Consider the following 17,200-nt stretch of genomic DNA (forward strand, 5'->3'; position numbering starts at 1 on the left):
TCTCTTTCAGAAAATTGGGGAGGAGTACGTGAAAGACCTGAGCCAGCTGACGAAGCTGCACAAGTTTGCGAATGATGAGATTTTCATCCGGGAAGTGGCCAAAGTCAAACAGGTAAAGGGAAGGCTGGGAATCCCCAGGCCATGATGCCGTGAAGGAGAAGGCACCCATTCCCCCACTTCTGGGACATGAGAGGGTGTTCGATGGTTGCACTTGCAACCATCTGCAGACACTGTGGGTGGGGTGGAGGGAGATGGTCTCTGCCAGGGGGTTCCCAACTGGTGGTCCTCCAGAAGTTGCTAAACTACAACACCCATCATCCCCAGACATAATATATTGTGGCTGGGGATGATGGGAGTTGTAGTTCAGCAGCGACTGAAGGACCTCCCAGTTGGGAACCCCTGGTCTGTGCTGCAAACAGTATTCCAGGTGTTATGGGGGGTGCTGCTCCTAAGGAACTCTGGGAGTCGTGGTTTTGCAAAAGGGAAAGAGGCAGAGCCTAGGGGGCTGCAACACAGAATTTTCAGCACCCTCACAAAAGTGAGCAGAGCAATAGTCCTCTTGTCTTTGGTTGGCTTTCCAGAATCTCTGCTGCAGCTTGCTTCATACTTAAGTGCTGGCTCTCCCCCCCGCCCCCAAGGGGCCTTAGGAATGGTAGGTCTTGAAAAGGTGCTGAGATCTCTGCCTTAGAACTCACTAGGCCTGACTCCTGGGAACAGAGGAAGCTGCCTTATACTGAGCTGGACTGCTGGTCCGTCTAGCTCGGAATTGTCTACACTGACTGGCAGCAGCTCTTCCAAGGTTTTCAGGCAGGGGTCTTTCCCAGCCCTACCTGGAGATGCTGCCAGGGAGTGCACCTGGGACCTTCTGCCTGCAAAGCAGATGCTCTCCCACTGAACTACAGCCTCACCCCCCCCCCCGCTTTCTTTGGGATTCTTTGGCTGCCAATATCCTGCCGAGGGCCCTGTGGGACTCCTTTGCACATAGATTGAAAAGTCCCCCCTACAAAGCCAGGTGAGAACCAAGACACGTCCTCACTCCCACTGCTTCCCCCAGGAAAACAAGGTCAAGTTTGCCCAGTACCTGGAGAAGGAATACAAGGTGAAGATCAACCCGGCCTCCATGTTTGATGTGCAAGTCAAGAGGATCCACGAGTACAAGCGGCAGCTCATGAACTGCCTGCACATCATCACCATGTACAACCGTGAGTAGTGGCCGGTCAGGGTCGATGCATCGGGCATGAGGAACCATCTCCTGGGTTGCTTCTTGCTTTTGCTGAGCCCAAATGGTTAGAGTAGTAATGCAAACAGTTGCAGAAAATATCAGAACATGGGAATTAATAGCAATCGGACCTGAAGAATTCCAGTGGGAAATGAGTGTTTATCCAGTGCATATACAATCATTAGGGTGGCCCCTGAATGCTATGAGAAATAGTCTTGGAACCTAGGAAGCTGCCTTCTACTGAGTCAGGCCCTTGGTCTGTCTAGCTCAGTATTGCCTACACTCAGGCTGGCAGCGGCTTCTCCAAGGCTGCAGGCAGGAGTCTCTCTCGGCCCTTTCTTGGGGATGCCACCAGGGAGTAGGGATGTGCACAAACTGGTTCAGAAGCCATTTTAGAGGCCTCCAAACCGTTTCGAACGCTGGGGCCGGTTCGAAGTCCAAAAGCCCCAGGCTTGGCACTTTAAGGGTGGGGGGAGGGTGCACTTACCCTTCCTGCCGCATTTTCCCCACTGGTGTCGTTTATTTCCCAAAACCTTTGAGGCGGCAACGTACCTCCCTGCCACCCTCTTGCCCTCGTCGGCCGGAAATATCGGGTGCGTGTGTGCACCTTCCCCCTGCCCTTAAAGTGCCAAGCCCACCACTTCCGGACTGCTCAGCTGCAGTTCCGTGCACATCCTTACCAGGGAGGGAACTTGGAACCTTGGAATGGGCATTTGAACTCGGGTCTCCCCCGTCCTAGTCAGATACTAATGATGGCACTCTGCAAAATTGCATAGGCAAAAATAAATGGGCCCCTGCCAGTACCCCGTAACAGGGATTCCCAGCTGTTGACTACAATTCCCATCATCCCCAGCTGCAATGGCCTTTGGCTGGGGATGATGGGAGTTGCAGACAACAAAATCTGGAAATTCCTTGTTACAGAGAACACTGGTCCCTGCCCCTGAGGAGCAACAGAGAGAGATTAGGCTAGGGTGAGAAGGATGTAGGCAAAGAACTTAGATGCCCTTCAGTCCTCTGCCTCTGCCCTCTGCTCTTCCAACGTGGCCACACTCCAGTCTCCTGCTCCAGCTGGCATAAGAGATGGTGGCTCAGCAGAGAGCATCTGTAGTGGACTAAAGCCTTTGTCTCAGAGCTGCTCACATGAGGGAAAAATGCTGAATCGTCCAAGCTGCCTGGCTGGCGTCTCCTAAACTAATCTATATTTCCGGTAGAATTAAAATGCTGGCACCACCACCCCTCTTATTGACAGAGCTTGAACCTCCCTGTGCTTGGGGTGGAATCCCAGGGAAAACTCTTTATTTGGCTATTGGTTAAATACAAAAACCTTCCACATGTAGACTTAGCACGTGGTTAAAAAACCGATACCTGCTGAGTGGTTGAGGATGCTTGTGCACCAGTGAAATCCCCCTTCCACCACCCTGTTTTTTCCTGAGTTAAAAACCAACTCTGAGAGGCTTTTAAAAAGAAAAGAATAAAAAACAGTTTTATTCAATTACTACAAACTGCTTCCGTTTAGCTTTCTTAGCTACTCTCAAAAATACTTAGTAGGTTACAAAAACAGGTTGTCTTAGGCACACTTAAATGTTTATAGTCTTTTCCAATGCCCCAGGTAGGGTGGGTGTAGGCTAGTGTTTCTTATTTTAAATTATGTTACAGGTAAACAATAATAGAACAGTATCAGGAATATGCAAAAGCATACACATACAAAGAAATATAAGCTTCTAACATGTAATCTGACTTACAAACTATTCCCTGTGCTGAATTCCCTTTTCCTCAAACTTGCCCAATTCCTGATGAGAATCAAGCTTCCTGTGTTTCAAGGATCTGCAAAGTTATTCCATGGGAGAAACCTCCATGCTGGCTTTGACCATGAGGGAGCAAAACTTCATGGCCCTTCACTAAGCCTTTCTGCATGCGCTTCTCTCCAACAAAGACTGCCCTTCTTGTTCCCAGAATTCCCAGCAACTCCTCTCTAGATCCCACCCACCTGATGTACTGATTGGCTGCCCTGGAGTTCATCAGCCTGTCATTCAAGACATGGGTTCACTCCCTGTTCACTCTTTAAAGGGAGGGGAGGCTGATCACTACAGCATGAAAAAGGGGGGAAGGGTTGTGTGGGAGGTGCGTGGAAGATGTCAAAGTCCTGGACCTCAGAGGAGAAATCAAAAGTAGCCTGGTGAATAAAGAGCGGGAGCAGGTTCCATGGAGGCAGAGTGAAAGGAGGTTGCTTCGCATGGCAGGAAGATGCACCGTACAATCATCTGGGTAGATGACCTTTTGTCCTGTTCTCTGCAGGCATCAAGCGGGACCCAATGAAGCTCTTCGTGCCCAGGACGGTTATCATTGGAGGCAAAGTGAGTGGTTGGTTTTGAGCAATCTGAAAGGGGGGGGCAGGTTGGGGGTGTCTGTAGAGATTTGCGCTTATATATATATACACACACACTCTCTCTCTCTCTCTCTCTCTCTCTCTCTCTCTCTCTCTCTCTCTCTAGCACCTGTTGGGCTTATTTGTGTGGCCCAGTGATGCTTTAGCTCTTGTGAGCTCCGAGAATACTGCCTTCTGTGTCTCCTTGTGGGTCACTGTTCTAGTTTTGCCTTCTTCCAGTCAGTCTCCACTGGGGTGCTAATGCTGTTGCAACATCTAGTAGCAATCAGTTCCAAAAGTTAGTTCTGCTTTGTGTGAAGAGGTCCGTCCTTTAGTCTGCCTGGAACTGACTGCTGAACAGTTTCGTTGGGTGACCTTGAATTCTAGAGTTATGAGAAGAGGTGGGAGGAATTCTATCCACTTGCTCTAAGCAACTCCTGGTTTTTAAAATAAGCCTTTATCCTATCTTGGTTATCTTTCCCCCCGAAAATGCCTTAGCCTCTCAGTGTGTGGAAGGTGTCCTAAGCCCCTTCTTGTCTTGCTTTGGGCTGGCTGCTTCTGCTAGGCTTTGGGCTGTCAAAGTTGCTGTTGTTACTGAGATAGTAAACTGGGGGTTCTCAAACTCGGGTTTCCTAGATGTTGGACCCATCATCCCCACTCACAATGACCTTTGGCCATTGCGGATGATGGGAGTTGTGTTCCAACATTTTGGGAACATCTGGATGATGGGAGTTGTAGTCCAACGGTCTGGGAATCCAGGTTTGAGAACCCCTGTGGTAATGTTAGTTTAAAAAAATAAATGTTGTAACCTGCTTTGAACTTCTTGGAAAGGCAGTGCATAAATATTTTCCTAAGTGCTAAGGGGCGCTTTCCGTTGAAATGATCTTGGGAATCGAAGCAGCAGCTGCCCCACTGGAGGGAGGAAGTGGGAGTGTTGGGGAAGGAGACCCAAAGCTCCTGGACTGCTCTTTCTCCCCCAGGCTGCTCCTGGCTATCACATGGCGAAAATGATCATCAAGCTGATCACCTCAGTGGGCCACGTCGTGAACAACGATCCTGTCGTGGGGAACAAGTTGAAGGTCATCTTCCTGGAGAACTACAGAGTCTCGCTGGCTGAAAAGGGTGAGGCTGGCATCGGTCACTCCCAGTGGCAGGGTGGGCAGCCTGAGGCTCCCCAGCTGCTGTTGGACTACAACTCCCATCATCCCCAGCTACATTGCAGCAGTGGAGGATGGGAGACTTAGTACATTCCGTAGAGCATCTGCTTTGCATACAGAATGTTCCAAGTTCCCTCCATCCTGGATGGACCCATGGTCTGACTCTGTAGATGGCAGATTCCTGTGTTCCAAGACCCTTGGAGATCGGGTGCAATATAAATAGATAAAACTGCAGGCACTAATTGTTAAATCTTGCACCTTCCTGGCAGTCATTCCAGCTACAGACTTATCAGAGCAGATTTCCACAGCGGGCACTGAAGCATCCGGCACGGGCAACATGAAATTCATGCTCAACGGTGCGCTGACCATTGGGACAATGGATGGCGCCAACGTTGAGATGGCGGAGGAGGCTGGAGAAGAGAACCTCTTCATCTTTGGCATGAGAGTGGACGACGTGGCAGAGCTCGACAAGAGAGGGTGAGTGTCATGTAGGGACTGCATTGTTAGAAGTGAGAATTCTCAGCATTGCTCTAAGCACTGCAGTAACCTCTTCTGGCCACTAGAGGCATGATGAGATGTTAATAGGTCTCTCTTGGTCAGTTAGAGTCTGTTAGAACTGTTCAGTTGTTCAATGGTATGTGATGTTTTAGTTTCTAAAACTGAGCAAAGGTACTTTTTTAAAGTGGTGATTCTCTTTATTTAGCAGAGGGAGAGCAACTGGCCCTCTCCAGCCCCAGCACAGCATCCCTCCAGTGGCTGTTGCTGGTATCTATTCTATGTTTCTTTTTTTACATTATGAGCCCTTTGGGGACAGGGACCCATCTTTATTTATTCTTATTTCTCTATATAAACCACTTTGGAAACTTTTGTTGAAAAGCAGTATATCAATATTTGCTCTGTTCATGTTGATAAATCTTTGTTTTTTGAACTCAACTTTTTGGGCTGAACCTCTTTACCACCAGAGCACACTCTGCTGTGTGAGGCTCTTAATGTTGCTCTTCACACCCCTTGATGTATGTGGTGTTTGCATAACATGTTCTTGGCTGAAACGAGAAGGTGGAGGGCAGTTCCTCCTTCTCCTTGCCTGAACTTGCTTACACAAAACTTCAGTGGTGTAGGAAGTTGTGGAATGTCCAAACTGGATTTCATCCCATGTCTTTTAAATGGTAATGTGTTAATTGTTAGTTACAAGTGTTAATGCCATGTTAATAGGAAAGAAATTATAGACTACTGATATAGGAAACTTGCACAAGACAATGTGTGCAGCAGGTTGTTAACATTATTGTGAAGTTTATAGAACATGCATTTATTACAAGATGGTAGGATTGTGTATTTTATTTGTACAGTGACCTTGTATATCTTATTTAAGACTTCTAAAAAGTTAAAATTACTTTCAGGAACCTGAGTGTGCACAAAATATTCAGCAGTTTAATACTTTATTTCAACAAGGTAAATTTTAGTTGACAAAACTGAAGATGTTGTTGATTCTTAAATTTGAAATTTCAAATGTCCCTGAAATCTCTCACAAAGAGGCAGCCACATCTTCTTTACTCAGAAAAGAGACACAGAATGCAGGTGAGGGAATCCACAGCAGTGGAGGCATAAAATGCCACTCTGGAAAAATTGTGTGCTGGGAAGCCGAGAGTTTGAAAGTGCTCAACCTTCCAGTGGCGTTGGGTCTGTGGATTGTCAGTGTGCTCCTCTTCTCAATCATCTTCTTGCCTTTGTTCTCCAGTGTGTGATTATTGTGGGGGTGGAATTCATGCCCCCACCTGTTTGTTCAGGCATAATGCTAATCGGGAAGGGAAACGAGGGCAAGATGAACTCTCAATAAGTATGATTATGATAATGCACCTCCCACACTAGGCACTTGGCAGAGATCCACAACTTTAGGCTTAGCTCACTAGCCAACCATGATTTGGGTTGCCATCGATCCCCTTTCCTCGAGTCCTTTTCTGGCACACAGGCAGAAGGCTTAGGAGAGGAATAAGTCTTCTGTCATCTGAACTCTGAGATGAAGACCGTAAGAAACAGTGGGAGGCCCCTCCATTTGCTCGAAGGATTCCTGGTGCTTCTTACCTTCTCAAAAATGGTGGTGGAAATGAGAACTATATGGTGCTGGATGTCCTGCTCATCAGAGTGCTGGGGCTACTTGCCACTGGCCAGTGCCTGGCCAGTGTGGTGTAGTGGTTAGAGCACTGGACAGAAACCAGGAAGATCCAGGCTCAGATCTCTGCTCAGCCCTGGATCTCCCTGGGTGACTTTGAGCCAGCCCATCTTTCCTTGAGCCAGCCCTTTTGCGAGCATAAAAGGCGGAGGAGAGGTCATGTACCCCGCCCAGAGCTCTTTGGAGGGAGGGCAGCCAGGATAAAATATAATGTGTAGAATCTTAGTGTAACTAGCTTTAAAAGAACAAGTCCTGTCTACAGGCTTTCAGTCTGTTGAGGACCCAATCTCGAAAGGAGAAGCAGACACTGGTGATGTTGGGGAGGGGGAAAAAAACCTCTTGCGAGGTCGGACAAGTGCAGAGCTGTGCAGCTCAGAGGAAAGCTGAGAGCCTGAGAGAGAGCAGAGGCATGAAACGGAGGGAACCAGAGTCTAGCTGAGAGAAAAGTTGTGGCAGAGCAAAGAAAAGAAGGCTAATAGAAGACAGATGCAAAGGAGCCGAAGACTGGGGTGCAATGTGTGTGCACCCCACCCCCCACACAGACAAAGGAGTTGGCAGAAGCCAAAGAAGGCAGTGGAGAAAGCACAGAGAAAATGACATCCAGCTTCACCCCATTTCTTCTGCTCTTAGTTCTGGAAGAGGCAAACCAGAGAATAGTTAAACCAGGAAAGGATGGCAGCAGAAACCCATGTCCTGGGAGTATTTAACAAACCTGGATTGGCACTGCAGACTATCACCAAAACTTTGTTTCACCGCATCCTGGTTTGTTTGGATCTTGTCCCTTCTCCTTGTCTCCTATGATCTAGGTTTTCTTTCTCCCTGTGTGAGAACCCCGCAAGGGTGGAGTTACTGAAACGAACTAAGATTAAACCATGATTGTGGACTCAGATATCCCTGCTTATTGAGCAAAGAGGCACCTTTTAAAGTGGTGATTCTCTAAGATTCAGCCGGGGGAGAGCAACTGACCCTATCCAGCCCCAGCACAGCATCCCTCCCATGGCTGTTGCTGGTGTCTGCCTTATGTTTCTTTTTAGATTGTGAGCCCTTTGGAGATAGGGAGCCATCTTATTTATGTATTATTTATTTTTCTATGTAAACCGCTTTGAGAATTTTGTTGAAGAGCAGTATATACATATCCGTAGTAGTAGTAGTAGTAGATATCACGCTGAACCATTTCCATCAACAAGCCATGCTTTATTTCAGGCAGTAAAACTACTGTCTGAACCCAAGATTTGAAGTTGGTTGGTTGGGTCTCATCACGATATGCTGAAACCAAGGCTTGCTGATAGTTTGTGGCACCCATCCAAGTATATTAAGTAAGAATGTGTAAAAATAAACTGTTTTTGCGTGGTGTCTAAAGCCACTCAGTGTGTGTGTAGTTGAAGGCAATTCAGATAATGTATAACAAAACCATTAAAATAAGATGGAAACAAGCCAAAACAAAGTACCTAAGTCAAGGAGAGCTAAAACTCAGCACTGGTCTTCTCAATTTGGAGTTTTTAACGTTGTAATGGAGCTTTTTGACCTGATATGTTACATGGTGAGTCACTTGGCAGCTCTTTCTGCGTGGGTGGGCTTCCTGTCACTGCGGACATGTGTAACAGGGGATTCCCAGTTTCCGTGATCCCAGTGGGGCTGGTGGCAATGAGATCCCAGTGAAGCCATGCAGGTGGCCCTTCTGTGTGTTTAAAAGTACAGCTGCAGTTCCTGAACAGCTGTGTAAAACATTTCTACCCTGCCTCTCCAGTACTCGAATGCTCGGGGCGACTCACAGCACTGATAAAAGAGATACAATATAAAACAGAAGAATAATAAACATAAACTCATTAAAAGACCCAGTTAAAACCATATTTAAGTTACAAATTTTAAAAAGTGTAAGTAAAAAGCTAAAAAGGAAAAACAAACAACCCCTACCAGATATAAGCAGCAGATAATACATTTAAAAGCCTCCCTAAAAAGATGAGTCTTTCATTGTTTAAATACACTGAAAGAGGGAGCATGGTGAAGCTCTTCCGGGAGGACATTCCAGAGCAGAGGGGCCACAATTGAAAAGGCCCTGTCTCTAGTCCCCGCCAATCAGATCTCTGTTAGTAGTGGGGCCATGAGCAGGGCCCGAGGTGCCGAACAGAGAGCCCTGCTAGGTTCATATGGGTGGATGGGGTCCGACAGATATCTCAGCCCCAAGCTATGATTGTCTAGGCCACCAACTCTAACCCTGGGTTCTCAGATGCTGTTGGACTACAACCCACCTCACCCTCCACCTGGGAACCCAAGGCTGGGAAGCCGGGGCCTAGGCAATGTATGAATTGGGCGGGAGGTGGTGGCGCCATTAGACTCACAGCTAGCAGGGGAGAGCTGGTCGCTTAGAGGTGGAGCAGATGCTTTGCCTGCAGAAAGGCCCTGGCTCCCTCCCCACCTCTCCAGTTGAAGGATCTCACACAGTAGGTGAGGGGAGTGACCCCTCTCTACCCCAGACCCTGGAGGACAGCTGCTAGCCAGACAGCATTGTGCTAGACAATGAAGGAGGCTCGGTGGTTGTGCACGTGGGACAGGGCCTTCTCTGTGGCTGCCCCCAGACTTTGGAATGCTCTCCCAGTGGCTATTCGCTCCTCGTTCTCCATCATGGCTTTTAGAAAACCTGTGAAGGCTTGGCTTTTTACTCAGGCTTTTATGTGATTGTCTCCATTGCTGCTTCTTTGTATATTGTATGGTTATTTTTATGTATGTATTTTTAAAATTTTTTAATTAGATCTGTTTTTATATTTTAGCATAATATTTTAATTGTGTAATTTTTAGTCTTGTTTTAACTTCCTATGTGAACCACCTTGTGATTGTTTTAATGAAAGGCGGTATATAAATCTAACAATCAATCAAATAGATGGTCCAATGGTCTGTCTTGGTAAAAGGCAGGCTTGTATGTTGGGGAGAGAGTGTGCGTTCCAGGCATCAGTAAAACATTTATTTATTTTATTTATTTAACATATTTTTATACCACCCCAAACTCACGTCTTGACGTCACCTTGGCATGAAACTCGCGTCACCCTGACACACAGGCAGCAATAGCCAAGCGTGATGTAGGGGCTAGAGTGTTGGACGGGGACTGGGAAGCCCAAGTTCAAATCCCCCTTCAGCCATGAGACTCACTAGGTGACTCTGGGGCGGCCACTTAGCTCTCAGACTAACCTACCTCACAGGGTGGTTGTGGGGAGAAACATAACCATGTACACCGCTCTGGGCTCCTTGGAGGAAGAGTGGGTTATACATGTAAAAATAAAATCATTTTGCATAGATACATGCTAAAAGTTCTCCCCTCTTCCCACCAGGTACAATGCTCAGGAGTATTATGAGAGGCTTCCGGAGCTGAAGCAAGCCATGGACCAAATCAAGAGCGGCTTCTTCTCACCGAAGCAACCGGACCTCTTCAAAGACTTAGTCAACATGTTGTTCCACCATGACCGGTGAGTGGCAGCATTTTGCAGAGTCTGGCTGCAGCATTGCTTTGGAAACAGACCCCACCTCCGTAACTCAGTCTGCAAAGCCTGCTCTGCCTGGCTGTCCACACGGCCCAAGTTAGAATTCTAGCACTCTTGTCTCTCGCAACATTTTGTCATGCTCCTGTGTGAGCCAAGAAACAGAAAACAGGAAGATTCCATGTTTGCTTAGTAAGCCTTGGACGTTCAGTTGGCGTGAGGAAGGGGTTCTCAGACTACAGCCACCTTGGCCAAATGCCATTGGGGCTAGGATGATGGGAGTTGTAGTTGAACTTCTGAGGGCCCTAGTTTGCGAATCTCCGCCATATGTTACAAGCAGGAGAGAGGCCACCACAAGCTGGGCCTTGCTAGATGCTTCTGGGAAGCTCCCAATCCAGCCACTGTTGGAGACAGAGTGCTGGGCTTGGAGCCTGGTCTCCTCCAGCAGGACAGTTCTTGAGCGTGTGACAGTGCTGCTTTCTGGACAAGCTGTTGGGCTAGACAGCAATTTGGGTCCTTCCTCATGGTTTGATGCTCAAGCGTAGGAACCCACTAACACACCATCTCTCCCTTTTTCTTCTTGCTTATGAATAGGTTTAAAGTCTTTGCAGACTACGAAGCTTACGTCAAATGTCAAGACAATGTCAGTCAACTCTACATGGTAAGTTGAATGTGGAAAGCCCCCTTGGACAGGGCTTCTGGCTGGCGCCAGGTGTGGGTCTTGTCCAGGGCCCCAGAGACCAGTTGGGGTCCCATTGAGTTAGGAATGCTGCTATTCCTATTTCACGTGAGGTGTATGGGAAAGTTAAAGTTCCCTTGTGCCGCCTCTGATGTTCCCAGATGCACCATGCTATGCGCCTGCACATGCTCATACTTCCATCATTCATTCTCTCTCTCTCTCTCTCCCCCACCTCCCCAAAATGTGCAGGAAACACATTGCATTCCTCTGAAGTAAGGACGGAGAAGGAAGTATGTGATAGAGGGGGAGGAATAGGCCTCACATGAGAAAGCAGCAGCCTGGTCCACACAATTATTCAGCTCAAGGTTTAATGTGGGTTACTGACATTAGCATGATTGTGTGAGCCCAGGCCCAAGTGGTTTATGGCTGGAGATGAATCTGAGATTCCCACCATGGCACAATCATGCAAACACATTAAGCCTAGATCTGAATGATTGCATGAACCAGCCCGGTGTGAGCCGGAGGACTCTGAGATGGCCCTTCAGCTCATGCAATTCACTGGTTAAGGAGGTGTACCACTGGTGCTCTCCCAAACCCTTAGACTCCTAGGATTCGCAGAACAGTAACAGAAGAGGTGTGTGTGTGTCAGCGTGTGTGTGTGTGTGTGTGTGTGTGTGTGTCAGCTGGCAAGATGGGCCTTTGAGTGGGTGTGCCTCCTTGCACCACAGGCAGCCCAGCCACGGAGCCTCTCCCATTCTTGTGGCTTGTGTGGTGCAGCTACTTGGGGTGGCCTGGAGTCCAGCTGAGGGGTTGTGGGAGCCCTCCTTGGTCATTGGCTTCAGAAGGTGGCCTCTGATGAGCCACGACCTCTTCTGGGTTGCCAAATGCAGGCAATCCACTCCACAGCACACCTGGGCCGGTTCAGTGGGGGTAGACAAGGATTTCTTCAATCCTGTTTGTATCCTGCCCTTCCTCCAAGGAGCTCAGGGCTATTCCACTTTCCTGACAGCCTGTGGCAGGTGAGGCTTGGAGGGTGTCACTGGCCCAAGGTTTGCCAGTGAGCTTCATGGCTGAGCAGAGACCTGCCCCCAGATCTATCCAGTACACCCATGTCTGGGTTGTGAGTGAACTCCTCATCTGTCTTAATAGATATTTAAAGTCCTATCTTAAAGGGATATTTGACTTCTTAGAAAATTATTTGTCAACTAGTTGAGGCCCTTTTGAAATCTAATGCAGGAGTTTCCAACTCTAGGTCCCCAGATGTTGGACTACAACTCCCATCATTTCCAGACAGAATGTTGTGGCTGAGGATGATGGGAGTTGTAATCTAACATCTGGGGGCCCAGCATTGGAAACTTCTGGTCCAAGGGTCTTCCTGGGGCATAGTAGTTGATAAAGCATCTCATAGGTAATGGTGCAGTCCAGAGCATCCTTGAGTTCTACCTTTCCAGTCTCCCTTGGGAAGAGAGGGAGATCTTGTGACCTTTGGAGTCTCCTTACAGTGCAGTCTTATGCCTAAATATTCAAATGTGGACAGCCGCAGGTATTTTTCTACGTAAACCACTTTGAGCACTTTTTTTTGAAAAGCAGTATATAGATATTTGTTGTAGTCGTATTTGCAAATATTCGTAACTGGTGGCCCATTTATGACTTGAACTGAGGGTTCCCATCACTACCTAGAATGTTACCCAGTGTGTTGAATTTCTCTGTCCCAAGAGTCTGGGATGGGGTGGGACCGGACCTGACAGGGTTGTTTGCAGCCATAAAGGACTCTGCACATGGGAAGAGCTCCTTCAGGTTTCCAACGTCGCATTCTTTTGTTTGTTTTGCAGAACTCCAAGGAATGGACCAAGATGGTAATCAGAAACATAGCTGCGTCTGGGAAGTTCTCCAGCGACAGGACCATCAAGGAGTACGCCCGGGATATTTGGAGTGTGGAGCCTTCGGACCTGAAGATCCCACCCCCCAACGTTCCTCGGGATGTTGTTGATGAGATGCTGGCCAATGACACTTCTGAAAAGTTGCACATGTGAATCTGAGAGATGCCGGAGGGATAGCTTTCCTTGAGTAGCAGCTGTACTGTAGGTGGTGGGAAATATGCACCCACCATTTTTTTTTTAAGCAAATAACAGTAGTCACGGTTATGGGCTCTTCCTTTTTTCTCTCTTATAAGCACAAAGGGGCAATCTGATTTTTGTGTGAAACCTGCAGAAGTGTGATCAAGCCAGGGCGTTTGAGTCAACACAAAATGGGTTGCTCTACCATGGCTCCACCTCCCCTCTCCTCCCACCCTGTGAAAGCCTGGGGAGTGTAGTTCTGTGTAACCATTGCAGACCCTGGAATGGAATTATCTGTGCCCTGAAACTACAACTCCCAGTGTGCCGGGTAGGAGGGGAAGCCATGAATGGATTCGAAAGTCTGTGATAGGATCAAATATGTTTGCAGTAAGCATTGAAACCAGTGCCAACAGCAAGATGAAGTCATTCCAAGTTGCATTAAGTCATCGGGTTTGCTGTGGCCTAGCGGTAGATGGCCCTCAACGTTGCTGCTACCATGGCCAGCCATGTGGTTGAGTGTCCTCCCTCAAGAGGCGAGAGCACGGGAGTCTGCTCCAGCTTGCCTATTGTTCATCCCAAACAGCTTGGCCAAAGTGCTTTCCAGGATACCTTTTGGTATGTTACAGGTGCTAGGTGTTTGGTCCCTCACAGGGCGAGACCAAAGGGCCCTCTGGCTATCAAGTGGCTAGGACAGGGGGCTCAGAAGAGGAGAGAGAATGTCTTACTCAGTTAGCAGTTAAAATACCCGAGAGCAAGGGTTCTCGCAGTTGGGTCCCCAGGTGTTAGACTACAGCTCCCATCATCCCCTGCTGCAATGGCCAAAGGCCATTTGGACAGCTGGGGACCCAACTTGGAGACCCCCTTTTAAGACAGGACTTAATATCCATTCAGATAGGACTAAATATCTATCCTCTAGGACTGAAGATTAGTTACATTATTACCAAAAAAGTGCAACTCTTGGAGGGTCAGAAGCATCTAATTTTACTGTCTCCCTGCTTTGCCGTGCTGTGTCCACTAGACAATCATGCATTCCTGAACATTTCAATAAAGCTGAAGCCACACACTCCCTCTTTCAGTGTTGGTTTTATTATCCGTGGCAAATCGGTCTGAAAACTGTGAACTTTCTTCATGGGTGGCTCAGTGTCAGTGGCTGGACACCTTGTTGTCGATGTCACTTAATGCTTTTGAGGAAATCTCTGGGGAGGCAGAGAGAGAGAGAGATTCTAAATTTATTATTTGACTCGGTGCCACAAGGATACCTGAAATGGTTGGATACTCAGGCCAGTATGGAGTTGTCAAGGTTTGGTGACGTTACAAAGGTAAACTGGCACACCCAATGGGGCCGGGCACAGAAAAGGGATTTGTCCATATACACAAATATGAGGTCAGGGATCAGGTTTGTCTGTGTGGCTTCTCATGTGCTGTGTTGCACTTGTGTGCAGATATCCCACTACAAGCACAGTGGCACATCTGTTGTGGAGGGCCAGAGGGTCTAGTTCAGGGTGGCACATCTTTGGCCCTCCTGCAGATGTTGGACTCCAACTCCCACAATCCCTGGCTATTGGCCACTGTGGCAAGGGATTATGGGAGCAGCAGTCCAAAAACAGCTTGAGAGTTGAAGCTGTGTAGCCCTGGTCTAGTTAGTGTAGAACTGGGCTGCAAGGTTTCTCCATTTTCTTCTGCCTCCGCTTGTAGGCAAAGCAAAAATAAGACAACAGTTCTGGTGATTTGGGGTGAGGGGAATGAGAAGCAAAAGGGGAAGGATGAAAAGAGAGCACCCCCCCATATCTGCCATTTCCTTCCCGCCTCCCACAAGCGGCCACTGCAATGATAAGCTTGCAGCCAACAATGACTGAGCCCTACAAAACCAGCCATGCCTTGGACCCCATCAGATTTGTGCTCCATTCGATTGTCAAACCCACAGTTGGGTTCACTCTCCTCCCGTTCCACAGAAAATGGTATTGCACCCTCTGTAGCACCACCCAACTGTGTGTGGGTCTGTGGAAACTGCTGACTTGCCAGCCCCCGAGCCCTCCTGCCTCCCAGCTCTTGAGCTGCCCTCCAGACCCACTTGGTTAGGAGTGTCTCAAGTCTTGTTGGACTTGCTTACTTCAGAATATCTGGGAGTTCAGGGTTAGAGGAGATGTGGTCATGTCCAAAGCCCTTGGCAGAAGGGAAGGGAATAAACTGGATGTTTTCTTTCTTCTCGGAGGCATTGCGTGCAATCTCAAAGAGCTGGAAAAGAACAGAGAGACTAGCACCCTCTTGTCCCCTGAATAGGTTGCAGCTGCTTTCATCAAGAGTCGGCCTCTTTCTCCATCAAGCCTGGTCTTCCCTATGAGCAGAACAGGCCACAGGGTTCCAACTTGGGCTCCCCAGATGCTCTTAGACTGCAACTCCACAATGTGGGTGAGTGGAGTTGTAGTCCCACATCATAAGAGGAGTCCTCCTGCCTCAGGCCAAATGTCCACTGAATCTGACATCCCACCCAGCCAGATGCCTCTGAGTACCAGTTGCAGGGGAGTAACAGCAGGAGGGAGGGCCTGCCCTCAACTCCTGCCTGTGAGCTTCCCAGAGGCATCTGGTGGGCCACTGTGGGAAACAGGATGCTTCCTTGGGCCTGATCCAGCAGGGCTGTTATGTTCTGGAAGTACAGAAGTGGGGCATGAAGGCAGCTGGTGTTCTTGAACAGGGAGATTCCATCTCACTCTCATGATTAACAGGCACTCCTAGACTCCTCCTGATTCCTTTTGAAAGCCCTTTAAGCTTGTGGCCAGAATCTTGACTTCTGCAGCTCAACTCCCCAAGATGGCTGGAGATGACCCTAGAACCTTCTTTATGAACACAGGTGCTCTACCACTGATTTCTGGGCTGAAAACAGGGTCCCCCTCTCCACATGATACCTTTGCAATATGGATGGAGTGGTGCCTGAAAAGGAACGCCCAATATCCAAGGAATGCTGCTTGTAGCATGGGTTTAACAAAGAACATTGTGGCAGCTTGTTCAATAAGCTGTGTCAAGCGTCTCTGCTATCCACGATTACAGTGCTTGTCTCTGCAGACAAATGCTGTACTCCTGTCCAGATTCTTCCCACAATCGGATCACTGGGGCATGCTAAACGTTCTGAATCACAAGAAGACTCTGATCATGAGTCAAGCTTGTGTCTCTACAGGCAAACACTGCAGCCAAGGGCATCAGTGAGCGGGGCGGGGGGGGCACTTCTGAGCACAGGGCTTCAGTGTGCCAGTTGCTCTCACCCTGTGAAAAATGACCACCACTTTAAAAGGTGTCTTGTTGTCCATCTAGCAAGGAACATGGCTGACGTTTCTTCTTCTGCAACACTTGTTCAAAAAGCACAAGATCCCTTACTCTCCTTCTAGGCTGCTTTCCCTCTGAAGAGAAGAGGGGCAAGGCAGACCTCTGTCAGTTCGTCTGGTGCTGACTCAGAGGCGCGGGGCCTTCTCTGTGGCTGCTCCTGGGCTGTGGAAGAGGCACTCCCAGCAGACATCCGCCATTTGAATTCTCTGCTGGCTTTCAGGCGAGCCCTTAAGACCTATCTGTTTGGCCTGGCCTTCCAGGGTTTTAAATAGTTGTATTGGGTTTTAATATTGTAACCTGGTTTTCAGGGTTTTTAATTGTTTATGTTTAATTTTGTGTTGTGTTGTTTTTAATTGGTGGTGGTGGTGGTGGTTGTGGTGGTTTATACTGTGTCTTAATTTTGTTTTAATTAACTGATTTTAGTGGTTTTGTTTTAATTGCAAACCGCTCTGAGCTATTTGCAAGGGCAGTATAAAAATTGAATTAGATAGATAGATGTGCACGAACTGGTTCAGTGGTCCCGCGGTCAGACCAGTTTGCTGCGTTTCCCCTGCTGGTGCTGCCACGAAACTCATTGGCACAGAGCAACAGCATACCTCCTTGCCACCCCGGTCAGTGGGTCGGGCACTTCTGGCACATGTTTTGTGCACATCTCTAACAGCAAGTGGAAGCACAGGTCCTGGGTTGGCTCTGTTAAAAGCTGGAAAGCCACTGGAGGTATCTTGAGTCTGGATGTCTTGTGCTACCAGCAGCCAAAGGGCCTTCTAC

General features: G+C 48.2%; 2 protein-coding genes across 4 annotated transcripts in view; one reads left to right on the forward strand and one right to left on the reverse strand.

Moving 5' to 3' along the window:
* The window catches only part of PYGL (glycogen phosphorylase L), a 55,352-nt gene extending 41,175 nt beyond the window's left edge, over nucleotides 1-14,177 (forward strand). For both annotated transcript variants that reach the window (XM_053259386.1, XM_053259398.1), the window contains exons 14-21: nucleotides 11-112; nucleotides 1,055-1,202; nucleotides 3,515-3,573; nucleotides 4,565-4,706; nucleotides 5,011-5,218; nucleotides 10,232-10,366; nucleotides 10,973-11,039; nucleotides 12,890-14,177. In XM_053259386.1, the coding sequence (XP_053115361.1) occupies nucleotides 11-112; nucleotides 1,055-1,202; nucleotides 3,515-3,573; nucleotides 4,565-4,706; nucleotides 5,011-5,218; nucleotides 10,232-10,366; nucleotides 10,973-11,039; nucleotides 12,890-13,090 (1,062 nt within the window). In that variant the 3' untranslated portion in view covers nucleotides 13,091-14,177. The remainder of the gene's footprint in view (nucleotides 1-10; nucleotides 113-1,054; nucleotides 1,203-3,514; nucleotides 3,574-4,564; nucleotides 4,707-5,010; nucleotides 5,219-10,231; nucleotides 10,367-10,972; nucleotides 11,040-12,889) is intronic.
* A 4-nt stretch (nucleotides 14,178-14,181) lies between these two features.
* Nucleotides 14,182-17,200, reverse strand: part of ABHD12B (abhydrolase domain containing 12B) — a 38,485-nt gene continuing 35,466 nt past the window's right edge. For both annotated transcript variants that reach the window (XM_053259418.1, XM_053259408.1), the window contains 2 exons: nucleotides 15,225-15,349; nucleotides 14,182-14,310 (listed from right to left, as the gene is read on the reverse strand). In XM_053259418.1, coding sequence (XP_053115393.1) covers nucleotides 14,286-14,310; nucleotides 15,225-15,349 — 150 coding nt within the window. In that variant the 3' untranslated portion in view covers nucleotides 14,182-14,285. The remainder of the gene's footprint in view (nucleotides 14,311-15,224; nucleotides 15,350-17,200) is intronic.

This window comes from Hemicordylus capensis, chromosome 1, assembly GCF_027244095.1.
Source record: "Hemicordylus capensis ecotype Gifberg chromosome 1, rHemCap1.1.pri, whole genome shotgun sequence".
Taxonomy (NCBI): Eukaryota; Metazoa; Chordata; class Lepidosauria; order Squamata; family Cordylidae; genus Hemicordylus; species Hemicordylus capensis.